The 22,540-nt window shown below is 42.5% G+C and overlaps 1 protein-coding gene across 1 annotated transcript; it reads right to left on the reverse strand.

The window, feature by feature from the left end:
• Positions 1 to 2,698: 2,698 nt before the first annotated feature.
• LOC135506070 (collagen alpha-1(X) chain-like) lies at positions 2,699 to 8,647 on the reverse strand. Its single transcript, XM_064925459.1, has 3 exons — positions 8,514 to 8,647; positions 7,979 to 8,126; positions 2,699 to 4,954 (listed from the first exon to the last, which is right to left on the reverse strand). Exons 2-3 carry the CDS (start codon positions 8,109 to 8,111, stop codon positions 3,108 to 3,110), a joined length of 1,980 nt encoding a protein of 659 aa, XP_064781531.1. The 5' UTR covers positions 8,112 to 8,126; positions 8,514 to 8,647; the 3' UTR covers positions 2,699 to 3,107.
• Positions 8,648 to 22,540: the final 13,893 nt, after the last annotated feature.

Consider the following 22,540-nt stretch of genomic DNA (forward strand, 5'->3'; position numbering starts at 1 on the left):
ATCTACCAAGACCTGGCCATCCTTCTACACGTTCAGCTCATACAAGGAGAAGACTGATCAGAGATGCAGCCAAGAGGCCCATGATCACTCTGGATGAACTGCAGAGATCTACAGCTGAGGTGGGAGACTCTGTCCATAGGACAACAATCAGTCGTATAGAGCACAAATCTGGCCTTTATGGAAGAGTGGCAAGAAGAAAGCCATTTCTTAAAGATATCCATAAAAAGTGTTGTTTAAAGTTTGCCACAAGCCACCTGGGAGACACACCAAACATGTGGAAGTAGGTGCTCTGCTCAGATGAAACCAAAATTGAACTTTTTGGCAACAATACAAAACGTTATGTTTGGCGTAAAAGCAACACAGCCCATCACCCTGAACACACCATCCCCACTGTCAAACATGGTGGTGGCAGCATCATGGTTTGGGCCTGCTTTTCTTCAGCAGGGACAGGGAAGATGGTTAAAATTGATGGGAAGATGGATGGAGCCGAATAAAAAACAAGACAATGATCCAAAACATAAAGCAAAATCTACAATGGAATGGTTCACAAATAAACATATCCAGGTGTTAGAATGGCCAAGTCAAAGTCCAGACCTGAATCCAATCGAGAATCTGTGGAAAGAACTGAAAACTGCTGTTCACAAATGCTCTCCATCCAACCTCACTGAGCTCGAGCTGTTTTGCAAGGAGGAATGGGAAAAAAATTCAGTCTCTCGATGTGCAAAACTGATAGAGACTGGTCAAAGTTGGTCATCAGAGTATGCAGGCTGAAGGGAATAAACAAGGAGTGGCATGGTAATGAAAGTGACTTCCGCTCACAATACAAATATGCACACTTGGTAAGTTGCGAGGGGACGGAACAGTAACAGGTATCATTCACACCGGCAAAGCTTACACAGTCTTCCATTTCCATACAATGGCCGGGGCCTCTACCATCTGATTCTGATTTGGTGTTTTGTAAGTATAAAGGAGAGTGCAGCAGACACAACTGGGGTTTTTTCAGTCTACCACAGCTGCACTCGAGACAAATTTAAACCATCCATTTACTCTGCTCCCAGATTAACTCTATACCTCAAACACAGCCACGGCAATAAGGGAGTGTTACATGTAATATTCCTGCCCCCACTCTCTGTACTGCCTCCTTTTTGGACCTGAGGCTTGTGGTTCCAACCTCATGTACATGCCTGTATGAGTCTTACAGGGATCCAGATCCTTGGCTGTGTCCCAATTGTCTTAACTTTGCACCACCATCTTTCTCATAACCATTAATAGTTGAAATTATTGGATTTGACTGTTTTGCCCTGCTTATCCAGTCATTTTAGATTAGTGCTTACGAGGGACAGGTGAAGAGTTGAAAACACTACAGCTGTTCGGACATGACCAAGGTGTCTACAACTGTTTCCCACCCTCTGATTGCCAATGCGCTACCTTCCTTTACACCCCACCTCCATTCCACCTCCCACACAACCACGAGCTTCTCACAGATGGCAGCCTCCTTAGATGCCTATGGCTTGTGGCAGCCAGTCCCCAGTTTCCTCCACCCAGAGTCTGTCTGGCCAACCCCACCTAACCACCACCCCTCTTTTCCAGTGAGGATTAAACAACATTTGGCCTGCCATTTTGTGGCCTGCCGGATACTCCCTGCCCCTACCCCACCACCTATTTTCAGCCACCAGCAGCCAACCAAGGGCCTATCATGTGGTAGAGGCCCCTTTCTTTAGATCCCCAACATGTTCCCAGTAAAGGATTTTATTTACAATATGTGTGCATAAGATACAGTTTAGTACGCTGTGATGTTTTTGAAAGTAGGTTTTTAAAAATGCTGTGTGGTGTAATTGTCAATTTATAGTATGACATACAGTATGGATTTACTGTTCCTGAATGATATACTTGTTCTCACATGCTTAGGTGAAGATTATTCAGTTGAGAAATGTTGGTCAAGCTTTCATAATTTTCTTTAGTAAAGAATAATTTAATATTTGAGAATACTCTATTTCCAAATTGTCCATTTGTGAGCGACTGGGTTTAAATTTGTATTTTTTTCTACACTCACACAGGAGTAATTAAGGCCTAGTTTTACACATACATATAATTATTAGAATTTTGCATATTTTGATTTGGGGTGCACTAACTGTGGCCATGTACACACCACAACAATGTTCGCCTGCTGAGCTATAGCATAGGCAATAACTAGGTTAATGTCTTCAAGTCTCAGGCAAGGTTATAAATGCACAATTTTGGTAATGTTTCTACTTACTCAGTCAGATAAACTCATGGGTACCATAATCATGTCTCTGTTTGCATTTTGAAGGAAGTTAAAGGTAGTTTCGCTAGAAAGTAGCATTAGCGCAATGACTTGAAGTCTTCGGGATCAGCTAGCATTCTAGATACTGTTATGACTTAAAATTGTGACTAGAACATCAGTGTTCTGTGTGCATTTTAATGGCCTTTGCATTGTTTGAAAAAGTACCGCTCACACAAAAAAAAATGTTTAAGGCATCATTTATTTTGGTCATTATGCTTTACATGACTAGGAATCTTTGGGGATATAATGATGTTTTTAATAAACAATTTGTATTTGTATGACAGTGTTTTGTGGTGTGTTATATCTTGTATTATTTCTAATAGTCAATTTAACCATTGCCATTTCACAATATTCAAGTCACATACAAAGAAGTCAGGTACAAAATGGTGCACAGAAAGTAATTATGAACTTTTAATGAGGTTATCGAATCGGTCACCAAAAACAAGGTTGTACAAAAACACAGACATACACAAAACAAGAATCACCTGCTGTAATAATAATTTAAAACAAAAACTTTTTCAAGACACAACATAGCCATAACATCTAAATTTCACATGTTGCCTCCACTCACAAAAAATACAATTCTGAATCATTGGTAACTTTGTTGATTGCCTCCCCATCCCTGATAACCTCTTAGATAAATTATTTCCTTCTTCTTAGCACCCATTTCTTGGATTTTTCAAGTCGAGATACTTCTATTACTCAAAAAAAGAGACAACTGCCTGGTTGGGAAAGACAGAGAGTTTACTTGTTTGAGAAATAGCCTGCAGATTTAGTTGTGTTGTTATTGGGTGACACCGTATCACGTTGAAGCGATAAGGAACCCAGAGAAAGAGCAGTGGACGTTCTCAGCAGCAAAAACGCCATTGGCCTCATCATCGGGAATCTGAAGGTAGACTGTGTCGTTCACATCGAGCATAAGGACAGTGCTACCGGACATCTGGTCCAGGAAGCCCTTGTTGTACTCATCATAGCTGAACATGACTGGCTTGTCGTTCTTGTACAGAGCCACCAGAGCATGAGCCCCATTCACGTGAATGGTATATGAGAAGTAGTAGACTCCAGGAACCTGGCAAGTGAACTGCCCAGTGGTAGTGTCATAGTGATTCTCCGCATTGTACACCTCATTGTCAAACTTAATAGGTTCCCCAGATGGAGGATAAGGCCTAGCCAGAGAAACAGAGAAAGCAGACATAGGGGCCTTAACAAGAGTAGGCACCATGACCTCACCCATGCCCATGCTCTTTTCGAAAAAGAACTCGCCGGGAGGACCAGGTGGGCCGGGAGGGCCAGCAGGGCCTTGGCCACCATCCTGACCATCAGCACCAGGGAGCCCAGGGGGACCGAGAGGGCCAAGGATTCCCTTAGCGGCCAGTCCAGCTGGGCCAGGTGCTCCAGGGAGACCCGGGTGTCCTTTAAGGCCAGGTGTACCTGCGGCACCAGTAGGCCCAACAGGTCCTCTGGGACCTGTGGCTCCAGCAGCTCCAGCCTCACCTGCCTCACCATTGCGCCCTGGGAAACCTTTGGGCCCGGCAGGTCCTGGGACACCTGAAGCACCAGTTGAACCTGTGTGACCAGTGTCACCTTTGTTACCTGGAGCTCCAGTAGCTCCCATTGCACCAGTTGGGCCTGTTGCTCCAGTATTACCTTGCTTTCCCTGGAAACCTTGTGCTCCCTGATCTCCCTTATATCCCTTTGGTCCCTGGGGTCCCATTGCACCTGTGTCACCTTTGGGACCCATTTCCCCAGTATCTCCCTGGAAGCCTCTTGCACCCTGAGGACCAGTGAGACCCATGGGCCCAGTAGCACCAGTAGCACCGGTATATCCCTGTGCTCCTGGCTCACCCTTCTGACCTGTTGTGCCTGTGCTTCCTACAACTCCCCTCTCACCCTTCTGTCCATTTGCTCCTGGCTTTCCATATCCAGGGATACCGGGAGCACCAGTTGCTCCCGTTGCTCCCTGATGACCTTTAGGACCAGCTGCACCAGGCATACCTGGAGCCCCATTATCACCTGGTTTTCCAGGCATACCTACACCAGGAGCCCCTGTGTGTCCCTTAGCACCTGGCAAACCCATGGGACCAGCGCCCCCATCCCTACCTGGGCTACCTGACTTTCCTGCTTCACCAGGGATTCCTGGCTTGCCTGGCTTTCCAACTCCGGCTGCTCCAGGCTGCCCAGCTGGTCCCATAGGTCCCACAGCTCCTGTCTCACCTTGTGCCCCTGGGATACCCACTCCTCTATCACCCTTAGCTCCTGGCAAACCAGGCATACCTGGATGTCCCTTAAGGCCTGTTTCCCCTCTTGGCCCCATTGCTCCAGGCAGACCATGAGGTCCAGGCTTGCCAGTGGAAGAGATCCCAGCTGGTCCAGAACTTCCAGTAGGTCCAGGCATGCCCCTAGGCCCTTGAAGTCCAGCTGTGCCCCTCTCTCCTTTCTTGCCAGCTGTGCCAGGAACACCAGGCTTACCAGGCCCACCTGAGGAACCAGGTTTGCCAGGTGCCGAGTAGCCAGCAGGTCCGGGTGGTCCGGCAGGGCCCTCGGGTCCAGGCTGTCCCACAGCACTTTCCCCTGGAGGGCCAGGTGGGCCAGGGGGGCCTTCTGGGCCGGGCTCACCTGGCGCACCGGGCTCTCCCGCCACCGACACCACTGTGAGGAAATAGCAAGTCACCTTATTAATACCACAGATTAAAAATGTTCCTCTTGTGATAAATATGTTATTGGCAAATGTCTGTTGGAAATATGTTTTACATTTTCAAAAACAAATTCAAGGAATAGTAATTAATATGTACTATCATGTGTTCTCTGCTGGTTAAGAATTACTACTGTTGTCTGCTATTGTCGCTCATTCTCAAATTATTATTATTTTAATTGAAACAATAGTAAGATAGATAATACCAATAATAACACCCATTTACATATGTGGGGCACCATTTCTTATTTTTTGTGTTTTATTGGATAGGGTATAGAGATAGAGGTGTACAGTAGAGATGAAAGATAAGTGGAAAGAGGGTGCTAGAGCGGTGGGTCAGATTCGAACCCATGCTCACAGCTGCACAGTACATATGATCTAAGGCAGCGGATTAGACTGCTAGACCACCCTATGAAACAAATGAAGGGACTTTGGATCGGAAATACAAGTTTTAAAGCCAGCGTACAGTTCATAATATTGTGCAATGTAGTAGTAAATCCCCAGTATTTTGTTTGAGTGATGGAGGACTGACGTTAATTTTTGGACATGAAAAATGAAGAGGGTTCCAACTTTGAAGAAGTACAGTAATGTGTTACACTCAGCAATTGTCAGAGGAACAATAATAATTTGTAGCTCTGTATTGCTTCCATATTCAAATGTCATGTATGTACATGTGATGAATCCACTTATGTTTTTATACTATGAATCCCAGAATCACCTCCAGACCATTTACCAAGATTGCGTGTTACATTGTTGTTTTGGGTAGGCAAGTTAGTTAGTTAGCCTAGTTAACTATCTAGACAGAAGTAAGACTAGGTGTTTCCCAATTTAACCTCGCTCTGGTTGACATTTGGTTCACACCTCCTTTTTCTGGAAACTTAGTCCTGGGGCTATGTAAGAAGGGCTGATTTATGATCAGCTCCCCCCATCCATGTAATCTTATTCATTGCAATCTAAAATATGAAACTGATTCTAAATCAGCACTACTACTCAGAGACATGTGTAATATATATATATGGCCACTGATCAATGGCAAAGTGTCGGTGTACTCTATGTCATTCAATCTTTTTTGACACTTTTACTCAAAATGTGTATTAATTAAATTGAGAAAACAACCATGTCTACATGCATATTGTGGTCAGAAAAATACTGAGATACTGAGATGCTTGTAGATTACTGATAGAAAAGTTTTTTGTTTCATCTTTGATTGTATAGAATGTTTGTAATTCATACTGTAGGAGTTTTGACTTCTATGTTATTTGTCATGTCTGTACTGAATACATCACCACACATGAAGGTCCTTCTCAGGAAATAAGTTATTGGAATTTTATTGAATTAATTTAATTTAATAATATAAATTATTGTATAGCTAACTGAGCATGCAGTGTGATGGCATAGTGGAATTTACATTTTCCCGAACTTTCTATTGCTGCCCTTTTGTCCAGCAAATGTATGTAAAACCTGCTTGGTGGAGTGAAGTAAATCATCTAACAATGTGAACTAGGAGGAATTGCCCCTTTAAGAGCATTGGGAATGATAGTATAAACTGCTGAAATCAAACCTGCATAGACATTTAAACCTGTTCAATTATTAGCTAAAGTAATCTTCTGTTTTCAACCCGTTCTTATTTCACACCTCCAAAAAAGCAGACATGTCTGACTTAAGAAACTGTAGTATGGGGAGAAAACAAACATTTGTATTGCAGGATGGTGGCATTTAAGGGAGTTGCTTTTCGTTTGCTTTTTTGTGGTCACATGACCCATGGTGTAAAAGACACATCTCCTTGGTCAAATGTAGAGGCCCAGTTTAGGTTAATTTAAAACAGATGTATTTACTTTTTGAAAGGCACACCCAAACAACCACATTGCTGTGTGATTGAACTGTAATTGACAGTGTTAAAATACATATAACATTAACAAGAGGCACCCACTATTTTACACATTACTTCATATGATTTAAAAATACAGTTGATGACTATTGAATTTTACTTTAATTTGCTGCTGCAAGAATTTGAATTAATTGCAAGGCTAACATAAGAAGAATCATAAAATGAAGTAATGCATTTGTTAACTGCAGTATATATCTGACTTAAACAAAAATACAGTATCAGTACTGTTACCATCAGTTAGGTAGGGCAAAGTCAGCTATTCATTACAATAGAGAATTAATAGACAGCTCAACTTGTAGTATTCATGTGCTGTTTTCAACTCAATACATTTTTACATTTTATACATGACTTAAATGAGCCATCAGCTGAACTACAAAGCACCCAAACTTCCAGAACTGAAATGTCCCTTTAATATGTAAAAAGAACTACTGAAATGTCAGCAGATCCTTATGCCCCACTAAGTTCTACACAAATGAATTACTGCTCTAACTGGTCATCCTAAAATCACTTCTTAAGACCTACTGAAGGTACAAAGAGATGGACTGAAAATCCAGTAAAAAATAACATTTTAAATCAATTGCAGTAAAAACATCATGAAGGTCAAAAACACTCAGTCCTAGAATTATGACAAAATAACTTTTGAAGATGTATTATTTAGCCTTAGTGGCAGAAATAACATGTAATAACACATTGTACTCACTTCAGACAGTATGCAACATAATGTGTTATACATGTGCTACTATGAAAATCACGAGGCCTGAAACAGCCATTGGATAAAGATCCAGATCCCAGTAGCCAATGACTACGCTACATTTGATTTGGTAAAAGCTCATGTTTCAAATTAGAGAAGTGCTCTCGCACTAACTGTATGTCTGTTTGTTCCTGTGCAAGAACTGAAAGCTGAAATCATCAGATGTAAATTGGTAAGTGGACAAATTTGCAAATTAGTATGTTTATGGTGAAGTGTGAAGAAGTCAGACATATGATTGACTATAGTTGAACTGTCACGTTGAAATTGCTGTGATAGAGTTTCAATGGACAAAGACATCACTGGACCATACTAGGCAATGTAGATTAGGATGCTGGTTCTTACCGTGACCCTTCACAGAGTAGGGCTGGTATTGAGGGGCGACCTTCATCACCTTCTTCACCACATATGAACCACTACCATGAACAGCCGTCAAGGCCACCAGGAGGATGAGGATGCTCAATACTCGTACTTCCATTTTCTAAGGTTAAATCTGCAAATTAAACAAAAAATATTAAATACTGCTTACACATCTTTAGAAGTTGCAATAATAACAAAATGATTTAGTAACCCAGGGACTCTTTCTTCTCTCTGCATACTGCACATACACCGGATTGCACACATTTCAGATTACATGTAAGTACAACAAATGAGACAGATATCATGGAACCCATTTGAATAGTGAGTCTCAGCCTCCTAGATATCTCATCCTGTTCTCACAGAACTTTGTCTATCCTGCTTGGTTTTATAAGGCACCAAAATCTTTTCCACCTGCCCTGTCATAGCTCACATCCAGTGGGAGTAGGAGTCAGGCCTCAGAAGGGCCCTAGTGTTCACTACCCCAAGAGATGAAGAGGATAGAGAGGAATAGCACACATACCGGCATTCAGTTGAATGAGTATGAGTTCCAAAAAGGGGTAAGAAATCTTCAGCACCACTGTCCTTCTACTGCTGCTGTATATCCTTAGGTTAGGAGCAAGTTGGAGAGTCTGCTGCCTCCCAGTACAATGATGTGAGTATTTATACAATATCTGCCCCTTACATCATAAAAAAGCCACCACCACACAAGTACCTCCCTTCTCAGAGCTAAACTGTAATTTGCTGACAGATCTGCAGGCATGTCACATCAGGATGCCTATTTGCTTTGAATATTTAGACAAATGATAAGATCTTATTTTAGTCTTCTAACCCCAACTAAAAAATAATCAGGTTTAGACACATGTAAAATGGTTTACTATTTAGTTTTAAGACTATTTACAATATTTGCTCTTGTTGGGTTTTGAGTTTAAATTTCCTCTACCTGGTGTGGTGAACATAGCTACTCAGAGCTAATCTAGATGTAGATGACAAAATATACACTACCGTTTGGTGTCACATAGAAATGTCCTTGTTTTTGAAAGAAAAGCACATTTTTTGTACATTAAAATAACATCAAATTGATCAGAAAGACAGTGTAGACATTTTTTATGTTGTAAATGACTATTGTAGGTGGAAATGGCTGATTTTTTAAATGGAATATCTACATTGGACTACAGAGGACCATCATCAGCAACCATCACTCCTGTGTTCCAATTGCACGTTGGGTTAGCTAATCAAGTTAAACATTTTAAAAGGCTAATTGATCATTAGAAAGCCCTTTTGCAATTATGTTAGCACAGCTGAAAACTGTTGTTCTGATTAAATAAGCAATACAACTGGCATTCTTTTGACAAGTTGAGTATCTGGAGCATCAGCATTTGTGGATTCGATTACAGGCTCAAAATGGCCAGAAACAAAGACCTTTCCTCTGAAACTCATTAGTCTATTCTTGTTCTGAGAATTGACAGCTTTTCCATGTCAGAAATTGCCAGGAAATTGAAGATTTCATACAACGCAGTATACTACTCCCTTCACTGAACAGCGCAAACTGGCTCTAACCAGAATAGAAAGAGGAGTGGGAGGCCCCGGTACACAACTGAGCAAGAGGACAAGTACATTAGAGTGTCTAGTTTGAGAAACACCTCACAAGTCCTCAACTGGCAGCTTCATTAAGTTGTACCCGCAAAACTTCAGTCTCAACGTCAACAGTGAAGAGACGACTCTGGGATTACTGGCCTTCTAGGCAGAGTTAAAAAGAAAAAGCCATATCTCAGACTGGCAAATAAAAATAAAATATTAATATGGGCAAAAGAACACAGACACTGGACAGAGGAACTCTGCCTAGAAGGCCAGCATCCCAGAGTTGCCTCTTCACTGTTGACGTTGAGACTGGTGTTTTGCGGATGCTATTTAATGAAGTTTTCAGGTGTGCTACATTAATTGCAAAAGAGTTTTCTAATGATCAATTAGCCTTTTAAAATGATGAACTTGGATTAGCTAACACAACCTGCCATTGGAACACAGAAGTGATGGTTGCTGATAATGGGCCTCTGTACACCTATGTAGATATTCTATAAAAAATCTTCAGTTTCCAGCAACAATAGTCATTTACAACATTAATAATGTCCTACACTGTATTTCCGATCAATTTGATGTTACTTTAATGGATAAAAAGTGTGCTTTTCTTTATAAAACAAGGACATTTTTAAGTGATGCCAAACTTCTGAATGATGTGTTTATTTCATATTCAGTTTATCAATGATAAATAATCACATTTATCAGACACATGTTAAATGTTTTATTTGTATTTTTATTATTCCATGACCCTCTACAAAAATATCCAGCTAAAAAAAATCTATAAACAACCCCTGGTTTTTGGAGCCCATATAGTGGAATCATTGCCTCAGAGATGGCATTTGAGGATAGGATATGCATCTCCAGTTTACATCTGTCCCAACCTGTCTGTATTTGAGGACCTGTCTGTTACCTTTCCAGACTGCCTGAACATCTCCCACCCCTCCTATGATAAGGTAAACTAAAACACTGGATGTGCAGCAGAAGTATGGGCAGGAACAAAGTCTACTGGCTCCTCTTTTGACCTAATATTCCAACAGTTATAATAGGACCTAAATCTACATTTACCTAAGGCTGAACGCACTTGGCCTTTTACCCTAAAATGAACATAGCAGCATGGATTATGTTTGGTCAGCGTGTCTGTTTGATTGAGAACATAGGGAACCTTTCATTTTGTCCACTATTTCAGGCCTAACAGTTTATAGTCCTTAACTTGTGTATTTTTGTTAGTGCTTCACCCTCAAAACAGCCATTAAAGCTATAAAAAGAAGTACTGGAAAAGCCATTTGTGTTGGACTTTATTTTATCTCATGCAGTGTAGTTTGTGGTGGATAGCCGGTGCTCTTGAGATGCAGTAGCAAGACCTCAACACAAGGGGGCATGTTCTGCCAGTCAACTTCCTTGGGATGAGAAGTGGCCTTGCCTCGGACTGGCCTTCTTATTTGTGGAATCTTCTACCATATACACTACAAGTCAAAAGTTTTAGAACACCTACTCATTCAAGGGTTTTTTCTTTATTTTTTTTACTATTTTCTATATCGCAGAATAATAGTGAAGACATCAAAACTATGAAATAAGACATATGGAATCATGTAGTAACCAAAAAAGCTTTAAACAAACCAAAATACACTACCGTTCAAAAGTTTGGGGTCACTTAGAAAGGTCCTTGTTTTTGAACGAAAAACACTTTTTTTGTACATTAAAATAACATCAAATTGATCAGAAATACAGTGTAGACATTGTTAATGTTGTACATGACTATTGTAGCTGGAAACGGCAGATTCTAAATGGAATATCTACGGTACATTGGCGTACAGAGGCCCATTATCAGCAACCATCACTTCTATGTTCAAATGGCACGTTGTGTTAGCTTATCCAAGTTTATCATTTTAAAAGGCAATCGTTAGAAAACCCCTTTGCAATTATTTTAGCACAGCTGAAAACTGTTGTGCTGTTTATAGAAGCAAATAAACTGAACTTCTTTAGACAAGTTGAGTAGCTGGAGCATCAGCATTTGTGGGTTCGATTACAGGCTCAAAAAGGCCAGAATCAATAGGGGTGAAGACAGGGGTGAAGAGGAAGGGGTATGCTGTACCAGGATTCTGTGGAGGATTCCTATATTAAACGTGTAACCAAGAAACCCCCTCCACAAAGGTTATAATTAAACATTCCTAGAACATGAAACTTGTTTGAACTTTTCTAATTTTAGAATTAGACCGAATTAACTGTAATTTTCCTAAGTGCTGACTTGCATAGTTATAAGGGCACAAGGCGAGACCCAGATGCAGACACGGGAGGCAGATAGTTTGTGTCTTTGATATTTATTAATCATTCCAAAAGGGGTAGGCAAAAGAATGGTCATGGCTAGGCAAAAAGGTCAAAAACAGTTCAGAGTCCAGGAGGTCCAGAGTGGTAGGCAGGCTCAAGGTCAGAGCAGGCAGAATGATCAGGCAGGTGGGTACGGAGTCCAGAAAACAGGCAAGGGTCAAAACCGGGAGGACTAGGAAAAAGATATTAGAAGCAGGAGTACGGGAAAGCATGCTGGTTGACTTGAAATACATACAAGACAAACTGGCACAGAGAGACAAGAAACACAGGGATCAATACACCAGGGAAAATAAGTGACACCAGGGAAAATAAGTGACACCTGGAGAGGGTGGAGACAATCACAAGGACAGGTGAAACAGATCAGCGTATGACAATAGTTGATAGTTATAACACTTAATTGTGTTTGACAAACATTGTTTTAACTTGTCACTATCAAATGAAACACTGAAATATCCAAGATTAAGTAGTGTAAAGGTGTCTAATTTCTAAAACATTGGAATGAGAGCAAAATTTATGTGACACTAGATAATTCTATGCAGTTAGCTGAAGATACTTTCAGGCACCTACTACAAATGCCAAGCATGTTTTTAATTCTGTTCATACATGAACAGCCCTTGAACAACTCTGTATTCATTACTGTGTGTTCTATAGTGCTGTGAAACTGTTGCTGTACCTTTTACTGTGGTGGCATCCAGTATTTTCCTGTGCCACCTATTCTGATAGGCCTTGGCCATACTGTATTATTTCAAACTCTGACTCTGTTTGTGTTTATGGCCCACATAAGAAGCCTGACCATCCCAATTTTAGTCATTTTTAGCTAAATGACAGAGCAAGAGAGGGTGCAGTCAGGATTTTATACATTTCTAGGTTCAGATAATTCTAGTTCACTTTTTTATTTTAAACAGTGCTAACCACAAGCAGCCAAACACATTTTCTGTTTTTAGATTGTTTTTTTATTTTATTATGCTTCTATATGTAAAGGAAACAAAATGCATGATGTGCCTTAGGGCTAACACTGTAATTTGGTTACTTTCTATGTTTTCACAACATAGCATTTTGTCATGTTCTACACTCTAGCATGCATCTATGAATTACTCAATGTTCTTGTACTTGGTGGTAGTATCCTGTATTTTAAGACTATGAAAATACATGACTTATTTTTCCCTCGTCCTCTGCTCAACTCATTACTGTTACACAGTGACTTGATGTGGTGGAACTCCATTGTAATAACCATAAGGGATTAGGGTAACTGCCTTAGAAATGAACATCAATGACATAGCCTTCATATTGTCTATTGCTGTGCACTGTAAAATACACAATACACTTCACCACTTCAAAGACATGATATATGATCCAAACATGTTCTTACTGACCGTTGATGATTTGTCATTCTTACTCCTGCACATACTGAAAAGTTTATCCATATGCTTGTGAAATTGTATGCCAAACATATTATATCTTTCCTCTTTTTGAAAATAGATAAAGGATAAAGAGGAATAAGAGTGGGAAGTAGAGACTTGGCAACTTCTCTTATGACCTTACTGGAGTGGTCTGCAAACACTGTCCTACGGATATCCTGGCTCTCTTTATGATGTAACACACAGTAAGAGGGTTTAAGACCACTGCTAACATTGAATTCACAGTAGCACTTGTAGTGTGTCAACTTGTGGGATAATAACAGTGTCTGGAAAAAATGTTTCCTATTTGGTATGTTTTTGTGCACTTCAGGGCTCAAAAACTGATGTTTCAGATTTCTCCTCCTGCTGACCGGACCTATCCACACCCAGGAGAAGTGTATAATTGGCAGTTGATGTAAGGGAGACCAAACCCAGCACGTGAGCTAAACTAAGGCTAAAGATATCCCATCATGTCTGGGATACGGATTTAACATTTCAACAAACTCAATGTACCACTAAGAGGTACTTTGAGCTTTATGAATGAAGGGTTGATGGCGGCCCATGTGACTGATTGGTAGAGAAATTACAGGGTCCCAAAGACAAACATCCCCGAATGGATCCTTACGTGGAACGGTCCTGAGGAGTGGCGGTCACAGAAACAGGTCAATTCCTAGTCATCATAAAATATTGTGTCTTAGTTGGTAATTCCTTGAAATGTAATGTGTTCATTAATTAATTACTTGAAGAGCTCTTGATTGTTATGTTAAAAGTATTCTTGTTGCAATAGTGATTTTCTTTCTATGGTTATGCTATTCCTGGGGTATTCTGGGCCTTTAAACTGCTAATCCCTGAAAGCACCAAAAACTGGTATAATGTCAGCCAACCAGATACTGTGTTACTACTCCCGGAAGAAAAACTTGAGCAGTGATTGGATTCCTTGTAATCAAGAAGGATAGCACTTTACATATGACAGATTTCTTCCAATTCATTATCTTGTAAAAATAATGACCATAATGTTTTTGAATTTCCCTGTCTTGTTTCTATTCTACTGTGGCTTGTCTTCAAAAATTCCCAAACAAACAGAAGACAGTCTTAATGACGCAGGCAAACATGAATGCTTATTGTGTAATCATTTAAGGGTATCAAAGTTAAATAAAGCCATCTTAAATGGGTTCTTCAGCACGTAAGTGTTGGTGGTAGAGTCCTGTATTTAAGCATAATAACTAATCCAAGACAGAAAGCCTATGAAAATTGCAGGTTTAGCTGTCTTCATGGGATCATTTCAGCACCAGCATGCAGCTGTCAGTGTGAAAGCAATAACAGACGTGAGTGTCATTTAAGACAATGCAGAATTAACTATGATGCCAATCACATGTGAAATTTTATTGACTTGAATTAATATGCTTCTGACTCAAACTCTGTATGGTAAACTTTACTTCTCAATATCCTGTACCTTAAAGTATATGTGATTGAACTAGGGTTGCACATTTTGGGGAATATTTAGGGGTGGAAACTTTCCGTAGGAATTAACGAGAATATATGGGTAATTCCTGGGAATATATGGGAATTAATGAAAATATATGCAAATTAATATTAATACCATTTAAATGTAGATGTTTTTTGCATTGGGTATACAGTATTTATTACCATATCATATGAAGACAAACATAAGCCTTTTGCCTTTTCAGAAGTAGGGTTACTACTTCTGAAAATACATAATTGCATAATAGACATAATTGCAAATGATTAAATCCTTCTAATAGAAAAAAAATACAATTTAGTTACAAATTGAACTTTAATTAAATGAGTTGACTCTTTGACGATAGATAGGGCAGGCTCATTCCTGTCGCATTCACAGCCATATAAGGAGACAATGAAAAACAGATCCTCAAAAATCCTGCTCATTTCCTGGTTGCAGTTTCATCTTGGTTTTGCCTGTAGCTTCTGTTCTGGGACACTCACAGACAATATCTTTGCAGTTCTGGAAATGTCAGAGTGTTTTCTTTCCAAAGCTATCAATTATATGCATAGTCGAGCATCTTTTTGTGACAAAATATTGCGCTTAAAACGGGCACGTCTTTTTATCCAAAAATGAAATACTGCCCCTAGAGTTCCAAGAGGTTAAAAGTTGCATCATACTGCAGCACACCATGCGTGCTGCTGCAGCATTCTGTGGCACATCATTTAATTCTCAGCTATTTCTTGTGTTTCTGCAAGTTATTGCTAGTTTGACCACCAGAGGGCATCTTTGAGAAGAATTTGATAGTATTCCGTATTGGCATTACCAGAGAATTTAAACATTTTTAGTAATAACATAGATTTTAAGAAATTTGGCTTAATTCATTTGATTACTATTATAGAGTTTCAAATGGTGATGTCACTCACTCTGAGACCTGGAAGTAGTTGTTCACCTTTTATTTTACCTTAATTTAACTAGGCAAGTCAGTTAAGAACAAATTCTTATTTTCAATGATTGTCACGAATCCCGTTTCCTGAGTCTGTTTTTTGCCTGTGTTCTGTCCTGGAGTGTTTTTTCCGGCGTCCTGGAACGCACCCTGTCTGGTTGCCGGGCAAGGTAACCAGTTGGGAGTTCTGATTACCCGCACCTGTATCCCATCAGATATCTGCACACCTGGTCCTGATCATCATCTCTCCTCTTCATAAGCCCGGACCTGACATCCTTTCCCTGCCGGATCGTTAGCCATGAACAGTATGTTGTGCCATAGTATCAGCCTCAAGTTGGATAGAATTTGTTTTGTTGTTTTTTACGTATTGCTTGCCTTAAAATTACCTCCGTTTGTTCTGTCTTCAGTTACTCACCCGGATCATTTACCCCATTCCCGCCTGGTCGACGTCAGATTCCGCTACCCCATTGGATCCACCTATTTACTCCCATCAACTCACCACCGCTGCCCACTACGCCACCTGGATATATCTACCCATTCACATTCACTTGTAAATAAATACTCACCTTCTTCCTACTCTCCTTGTCCTGGTCTGCTTCTGGGTTCGATTTTGAAAAAACTTGACAGAACGATCCGGCCAAGGATGAACCCAGCGGACCTGGACTCCGTTTGCCATGCCATTACCCAGCAGGGGAAGACATAGGGACAACACAAGACGGCGCTACAGGAGATAGCGGGTTCAATCCAGAACTTATCTGCTAGCTTGACACAAATCCAGGATCAGCTCAGTTTGCCGGCGATTCATTCACCACCTGTTTCACCCATCTCACCTTCCATGTCTGGTGTGGTTTCCTTCCGTGAACCCAAGGTACCGACGCCTGATAAATATGAAGGGGATTTGGGAAGATGCCGTTCGTTTCTTATGCAGTGTGGGTTAGTGTTTGATCTGCAGCTCCATTCTTATGCCACTGACAAGGCTAGGATAGCCTTTGTTATTGAACTGCTGCGTGGAAGAGCTCTGGAATGGGCTTCAGCCATTTGGGAACGACAGGAGACCTGCATGGCTTCATACCAGGAGTTCACGGGAGAGATGAGAAAGCTTTTTGACCATCGAGTCTGAGGTAAGGACGTAGCTAAACGTTTGTTCATCTTCGCCAAGGAGCTCGCAGTGTGGCAGACTTTATGATCGAGTTCAGGACATTGTCTGTGGAGAGTGGTTGGAATGAGGAGTCACTACAAGCGGCTTTTTACCAGGGGTTGTCGGAGCAACTCAAGGACGAGCTGAGATCCTATCCAGAGCCTAATGACCTAGACAGCTTGGTCACTTTATCTATTCGGGTAGATAATAGAGTCCGAGAGAGAAGGAGGGAGAAGCAGTGGGGCCCATCCAATCAATCAGCAACTCGGTTACCATTCGGTTCAGGAAGTGAACCAGAATGTATTGATCGTTATTCTCCACACGGGATTAGTGGAGGGGTCTTGCCACCAGATCCTGAACCAATGCAAGTGGGTCGACACGGGCTAACTAAGGAGGAGCGCCAACGTAGACGTGAGACCAACAGCTGTCTCTACTGTGGTAGCTCGGGACATTACATCTCCGCTTGTCCACAGCGCCCGTTAAACTGCCCGGCTCGCTAGTTTTGGGAGGAATTTTAGCGAGCTAGTTTCAACCTCTCAAAGATCCTGTCAGACCCCGTTTTCCTGCGACCCTTATGAATAAGGATCAGAGCTTAGAGATGAACGCTTTTATCGATTCAGGTGCCGATGGCAGCTTTATTGATGCCGACTTGGTGGAACAGCTGGGGATTTCCAAGGAGCAATTGCCGGAAGCCATTGAAGCAACCACTCTGAACGGCAGTAGTCTGGCACGGATCACTATGAGGACTGAACCGGTTAAGATGTTGTTGTCGGGGAATCATTCAGAGTTTATCTCCTTCTTCATTCTGTCCTCGCCCCATGTTCCTCTGGTTCTTGGTTACCCCTGGCTGAAGGAACACAATCCCTCGTTTGATTGGGTGATGGGTAAGGTAACTAGTTGGAGCATTGATTGTCATGCTAACTGCCTTAGGACTGCCTGTTCTCCTGCCGTTTCCAGTCAGGTCAGTGACTCTGCTCCTCCTGATTTGTCCCTGGTTCCAGAAACATATCACGAGTTGGGTGAAGTATTCAGTAAACAGAAGGCTCTGTCCCTTCCTCCCCACCGACCTTATGATTGTGCGATTAATCTGTTTCCTGGAGCTGCCTTTCCCAAGGGACGGTTATACAGTATCTCACGACCTGAACGTGAGGCCTTGGAGATCTACATCAAGGAATCTCTAGCTGCAGGTCTCATTCGGCCCTCGTCATCACCTCTGGGAGCAGGATTTTTTTTTGTGAGCAAGAAGGATGGCTCTCTTCGACCATGTATTGATTATCGGGGTTTGAATGATATTACGGTCAAGAACAAGTATCCCCTGCCCTTGATGAGCTCGGCTTTAGATTCTTTACAGGGTGCTACGGTTTTTACGAAGCTTGATTTACGTAATGCTTATCATTTGGTTCGGATCAAAGAGGGGGACGAGTGGTTGACTGGGTTCAATACTCCGATGGGACATTTTGAGTACCAGGTGATGCCGTTTGGACTGACCAATGCTCCTGCTGTGTTCCAAAGTATGGTGAATGACGCTCTGAGAGATATGATAGGTATTTTTGTGTTCGTTTACCTGGATGATATCCTCATCTTCTCGAAGGAGCTTTCTAGCCACGTTCAGCATGTCAAGCAGGTCCTGCAGCGGTTATTGGAGAACCGTCTGTTCGTGAAGGCTGAGAAGTTTGATTTTCACGCCCACACGACGTCCTTCCTCGGGTACATCATCTCCAGGGGAGAGATCAAGATGGACCAAGAGAAGGTTCGGGCGGTTCGGGATTGGGTCCAGCCCGGTACGAGATTGCAGCTCCAGAGATTCCTGGGGTTTGCAAATTTTTATCGGAGGTTTATCCGTGATTACAGCCGGGTGGCCGCCCCTTTAACTGTACTGACGTCTTGCACCAGAAAGTTCTGTTGGTCTCCTGAGGCAGACCGAGCATTTCTAGATTTGAAGAGCCGATTCACCAACGCCCCGATTCTCTCTCAACCTGACACTTCCCGTCAGTTCGTTGTGGAGGTGGATGCGTCTGATGTGGGGGTGGGCGCCATCCTGTCCCAGCGTAGCTCCACTGACGGTAAACTCCATCCCTGCGCCTTCTACTCTTGTCGTCTTTCTCCAGCTGAAAGAAACTACGATGTGGGTAACCGGGAGCTTCTCACTGTGAAGCTTGCCTTGGAGGAGTGGCGTCACTGGTTGGAGGGAGCGGAGCAACCGTTTGTGGTCTGGACTGACCACAAGAATCTGGCTTACGTGCAATCGGCTAAACGTCTCAACTCTCATCAGGCGCGGTGGGCTTTGTTTTTTGGACGCTTCAATTTTTCCCTGACGTTCCGACCTGGGTCGAAGAACGGGAAGGCGGACGCCCTGTCCCGGATGTTCTCCAAGATGGAGGAGAATGGGGCCAAGACTGAGACGATCTTTCCCCGAAAGTTGTCGTGGGAGCAGTTACATGGAGGATTGAGGAGGAGGTTGATGGCGGCTCTTCGGACACAGCCCGGGCCCGGTAACGGTCCACCCAGTTGGTTGTGGGTGCCTGAGTCGGTTCGTTCTGCTGTCTTTCAGTGGTCCCACGCCAGCAAGATAGCTTGTCACCCTGGTGTTGCTCGGACTATGGCGCTACTGCGCAGACGATTTTGGTGGCCTGCCATGGGAGAAGATACCCGGAGGTTTGTTGCCGCTTGTCCTGTTTGTGCGCAGAATAAGAGTACCAATCGGGGCAGCTCTGGGCTTCTTCACCCCCTACCTATTCCCCGGCGAACTTGGTTGCATCTGGCCCTGGATTTTGTCACGGGGTTGCCCTCTTCTGTTGGTAACATGGTTATTCTGACCATTGTGGATAGATTCAGCAAGTTTGCCCACTTTGTTCCCCTCTCCAAGCTGCCTTCTGCCACTGAGACATCCGAGATCCTGGTTAGGGAGGTGTTCAGGGTCCACGGGTTGCCCTGTGGCATTGTTTCTGACAGGGGTCCTCAGTTTACCTCTGCTGTCTGGAAATCCTTCTGTTTGGCCATTGGAGCTACAGTCAGTCTCACATCTGGATTTCACCCCCAATCTAATGGTCAGGCGGAGAGAGCCAACCAGAAGATGGAGTCCACGCTGCGCTGTCTTGTTTCCTCTGATCCCACCTCTTGGTCCTCTCAATTACCCTGGGTCGAGTCTGCTCATAATACTCTCCCTTCATCTGCCACTGGGATGTCTTCCTTCCAGTGCCTGTACGGTTACCAACCTCCCTTGTTTCCTTCTCAGGTGCGGGATCTCTCGGTTCCTTCTGTCCAGACCCACATTCGTCGTTGCCACCGCACCTGGCATCGGGCCAGGAAGGCCCTCCTTAAGGTTTCTGACCGGCATCAGATCCAGGCGAATCGTTGCCGTATTCCTGCCCCCGCTTATACCGTCGGTGATAGGGTTTGGTTGGCTACACGTGATCTTCCTCTACGGACTGAGTCGAGGAAACTGTCACCGAAGTTCATTGGTCCGTTTGTAGTGGAAAAGATCATTAATCCTGTTGTGGTCCGACTCAAGAACGCACCCGAACGCACCCTGTCTGGTTGCCGGGCAAGGTAGCCAGTTGGGAGTTCTGATTACCCGCACCTGTATCCCATCAGCTATCTGCACACCTGGTCCTGATCATCATCTCTCCTCTTCATAAGCCCGGACCTGACATCCATTCCCAGCCGGATCGTTAGCCATGAACAGTATGTTGTGCCATAGTATCAGCCTCAAGTTGGATAGAATTTGTTTTGTTGTTTTTTACGTATTGCTTGCCTTAAACTTACCTCTGTTTGTTCTGTCTTTAGTTACTCACCCGGATCATTTACCCCATTCCCGCCAGGTCGTCGGAGGATTCCGCTACCCCATTGGATCCACCTATTTATTCCCATCAACTCACCACCGCTGCCCGCTACTCCACCTGGATATATCTACCCATTCACATTCACTTGTAAATGAATACTCACCTTCTTCCTACTCTCCTTGTCCTGGTCTGCTTCTGGTTTCGATTTTGAAAAAACGTGACAATGATGGCCTAGGAACAGTGGGTTAACTGCCTGTTCAGGAGCAGAATGACAGATTTGTACCTTATCAGCTCAGGGGTTTGAACTTGTAACCTTCCAGTTACTAGTCCATCGCTCTAACCTCTAGGCTACCCTGCTCTGCAATGCAGGGGCTTTTGTGGAGCAATGGGTTTACGATGCTTCGATGGTGGCTTTTGTGTATGTTTTTGCAGAGGGTCACTGGTTTGCGCCCAGGGGCGAGGGGCGAGGGGAGGAACAGAAGCAAAACTGTTACTCAGGTTAAATAAAGGTGAAATAATTTTTTTTTTTTTTTATCGCTAAAAAACAGAACTTATATTAGTGCATTTTTTTACCCTGACAGCTCCTATTAGTTCTATTAAGCACCATGGCACCAACTCGCCTTTCGAACATTCTATTCCCAGCTTAACGTTCAACGTCACAATTTCTAATTCACTATTGTTGGCAATGAGACCTGCTCACGTTGTTTTATAGTTAAAATGCAAACAACACAACGTAAACAACAAAAATAATATTGGTACTCTGAAGTCTTCCCATTGTTTCCTATGGGGGAAATATAGGTTTGTCTGTCTATTTCGGCAAATATGTCGCAAAGTGTATATTTAGATTTTTTTCAAGTCGGGTGGAACCGGTGTGAAATGGCAAGTTTTAGCGGGTTGTGCGCTAATAGAGTTTCAATCGGTGACGTTACTTGCTCTGAGACCTGGAAGTAGTTGTTCCCCTTGCTCTGCAAGGGCCGTGGCTTTTGTGGAGCGATGGGTAACGATGCTTTGAAGGTGGCTGTTGTCTGTGTGCAGAGGGTCCCTGGTTTGAGCCCAGGTAGGGGCGAGGAGAAGGACGGAAGCAAAACTTTTACATGGGCACCATTTTAATCATTAGAATCTCCACTTTATAATTATGTAAGTCTGGGCAGCGAGCATGTTTGTCTTCGATCGCTAGACCAGAAATAGTCAAACATTTTATTTTTTCCCAAATTTTTCATTACGCAGACATAAGCTCAGTTGACACTATCGAGGTGCGGATGTTTACTTTCTACACAAGTAGTTTTTTTCCAGTTTCGTCCAACAAACAGATTGTAGTGGTAAAATAGAAAGGGAAACATTTTTATGGAATTCTAAGCATCACTCCAGTCAAAACAGGCTCTGCAAACATTCAATCCCATTATTATGCTATGGGCTCGTGCTAGTGTTCCAGCTTAGCCAATGTTCTTAAGCCGTTTTGACTTGTTCTTTTGTCCACACTATAGATAGCGAATTTACGAAAGCACAAGAATGTCCATTGAGAAAGCACAACTACTACACAATTTAGCTAAGCTAAGAATGACTAGAATAATCAAGTCAATAAACATTGTGTAGTTAGATTGCCTATAGTTAACATACTGGCAAGTTTGATCTTTAACTACTAAAGTTAGGTAGCTAGCTAACATACTGGTATATACTGCTGTAATGATATGCTAAGTGGTTCGTAAGGGCAGCTTAGCTAACAAATTGTCAGCCAACATAACGTGTAAGGTAACTTATTTGAAAAGTCACTACTTCATTACATTGAGTAGCAAGCTACCCCTTTGTCATTGGGGAAATCTGGTCTGTGATAGGAGGGGGGGCTCACACCTAGCTAGGCTATTAGACTATTCTTTAGTAAAGGTTGAATAGTCTATTGTTCAGCTATTAGCCCTCCTCCCCAACTT

The sequence above is a fragment of the Oncorhynchus masou genome, chromosome 2, assembly GCF_036934945.1.
Source record: "Oncorhynchus masou masou isolate Uvic2021 chromosome 2, UVic_Omas_1.1, whole genome shotgun sequence".
NCBI classification, from domain to species: Eukaryota; Metazoa; Chordata; class Actinopteri; order Salmoniformes; family Salmonidae; genus Oncorhynchus; species Oncorhynchus masou.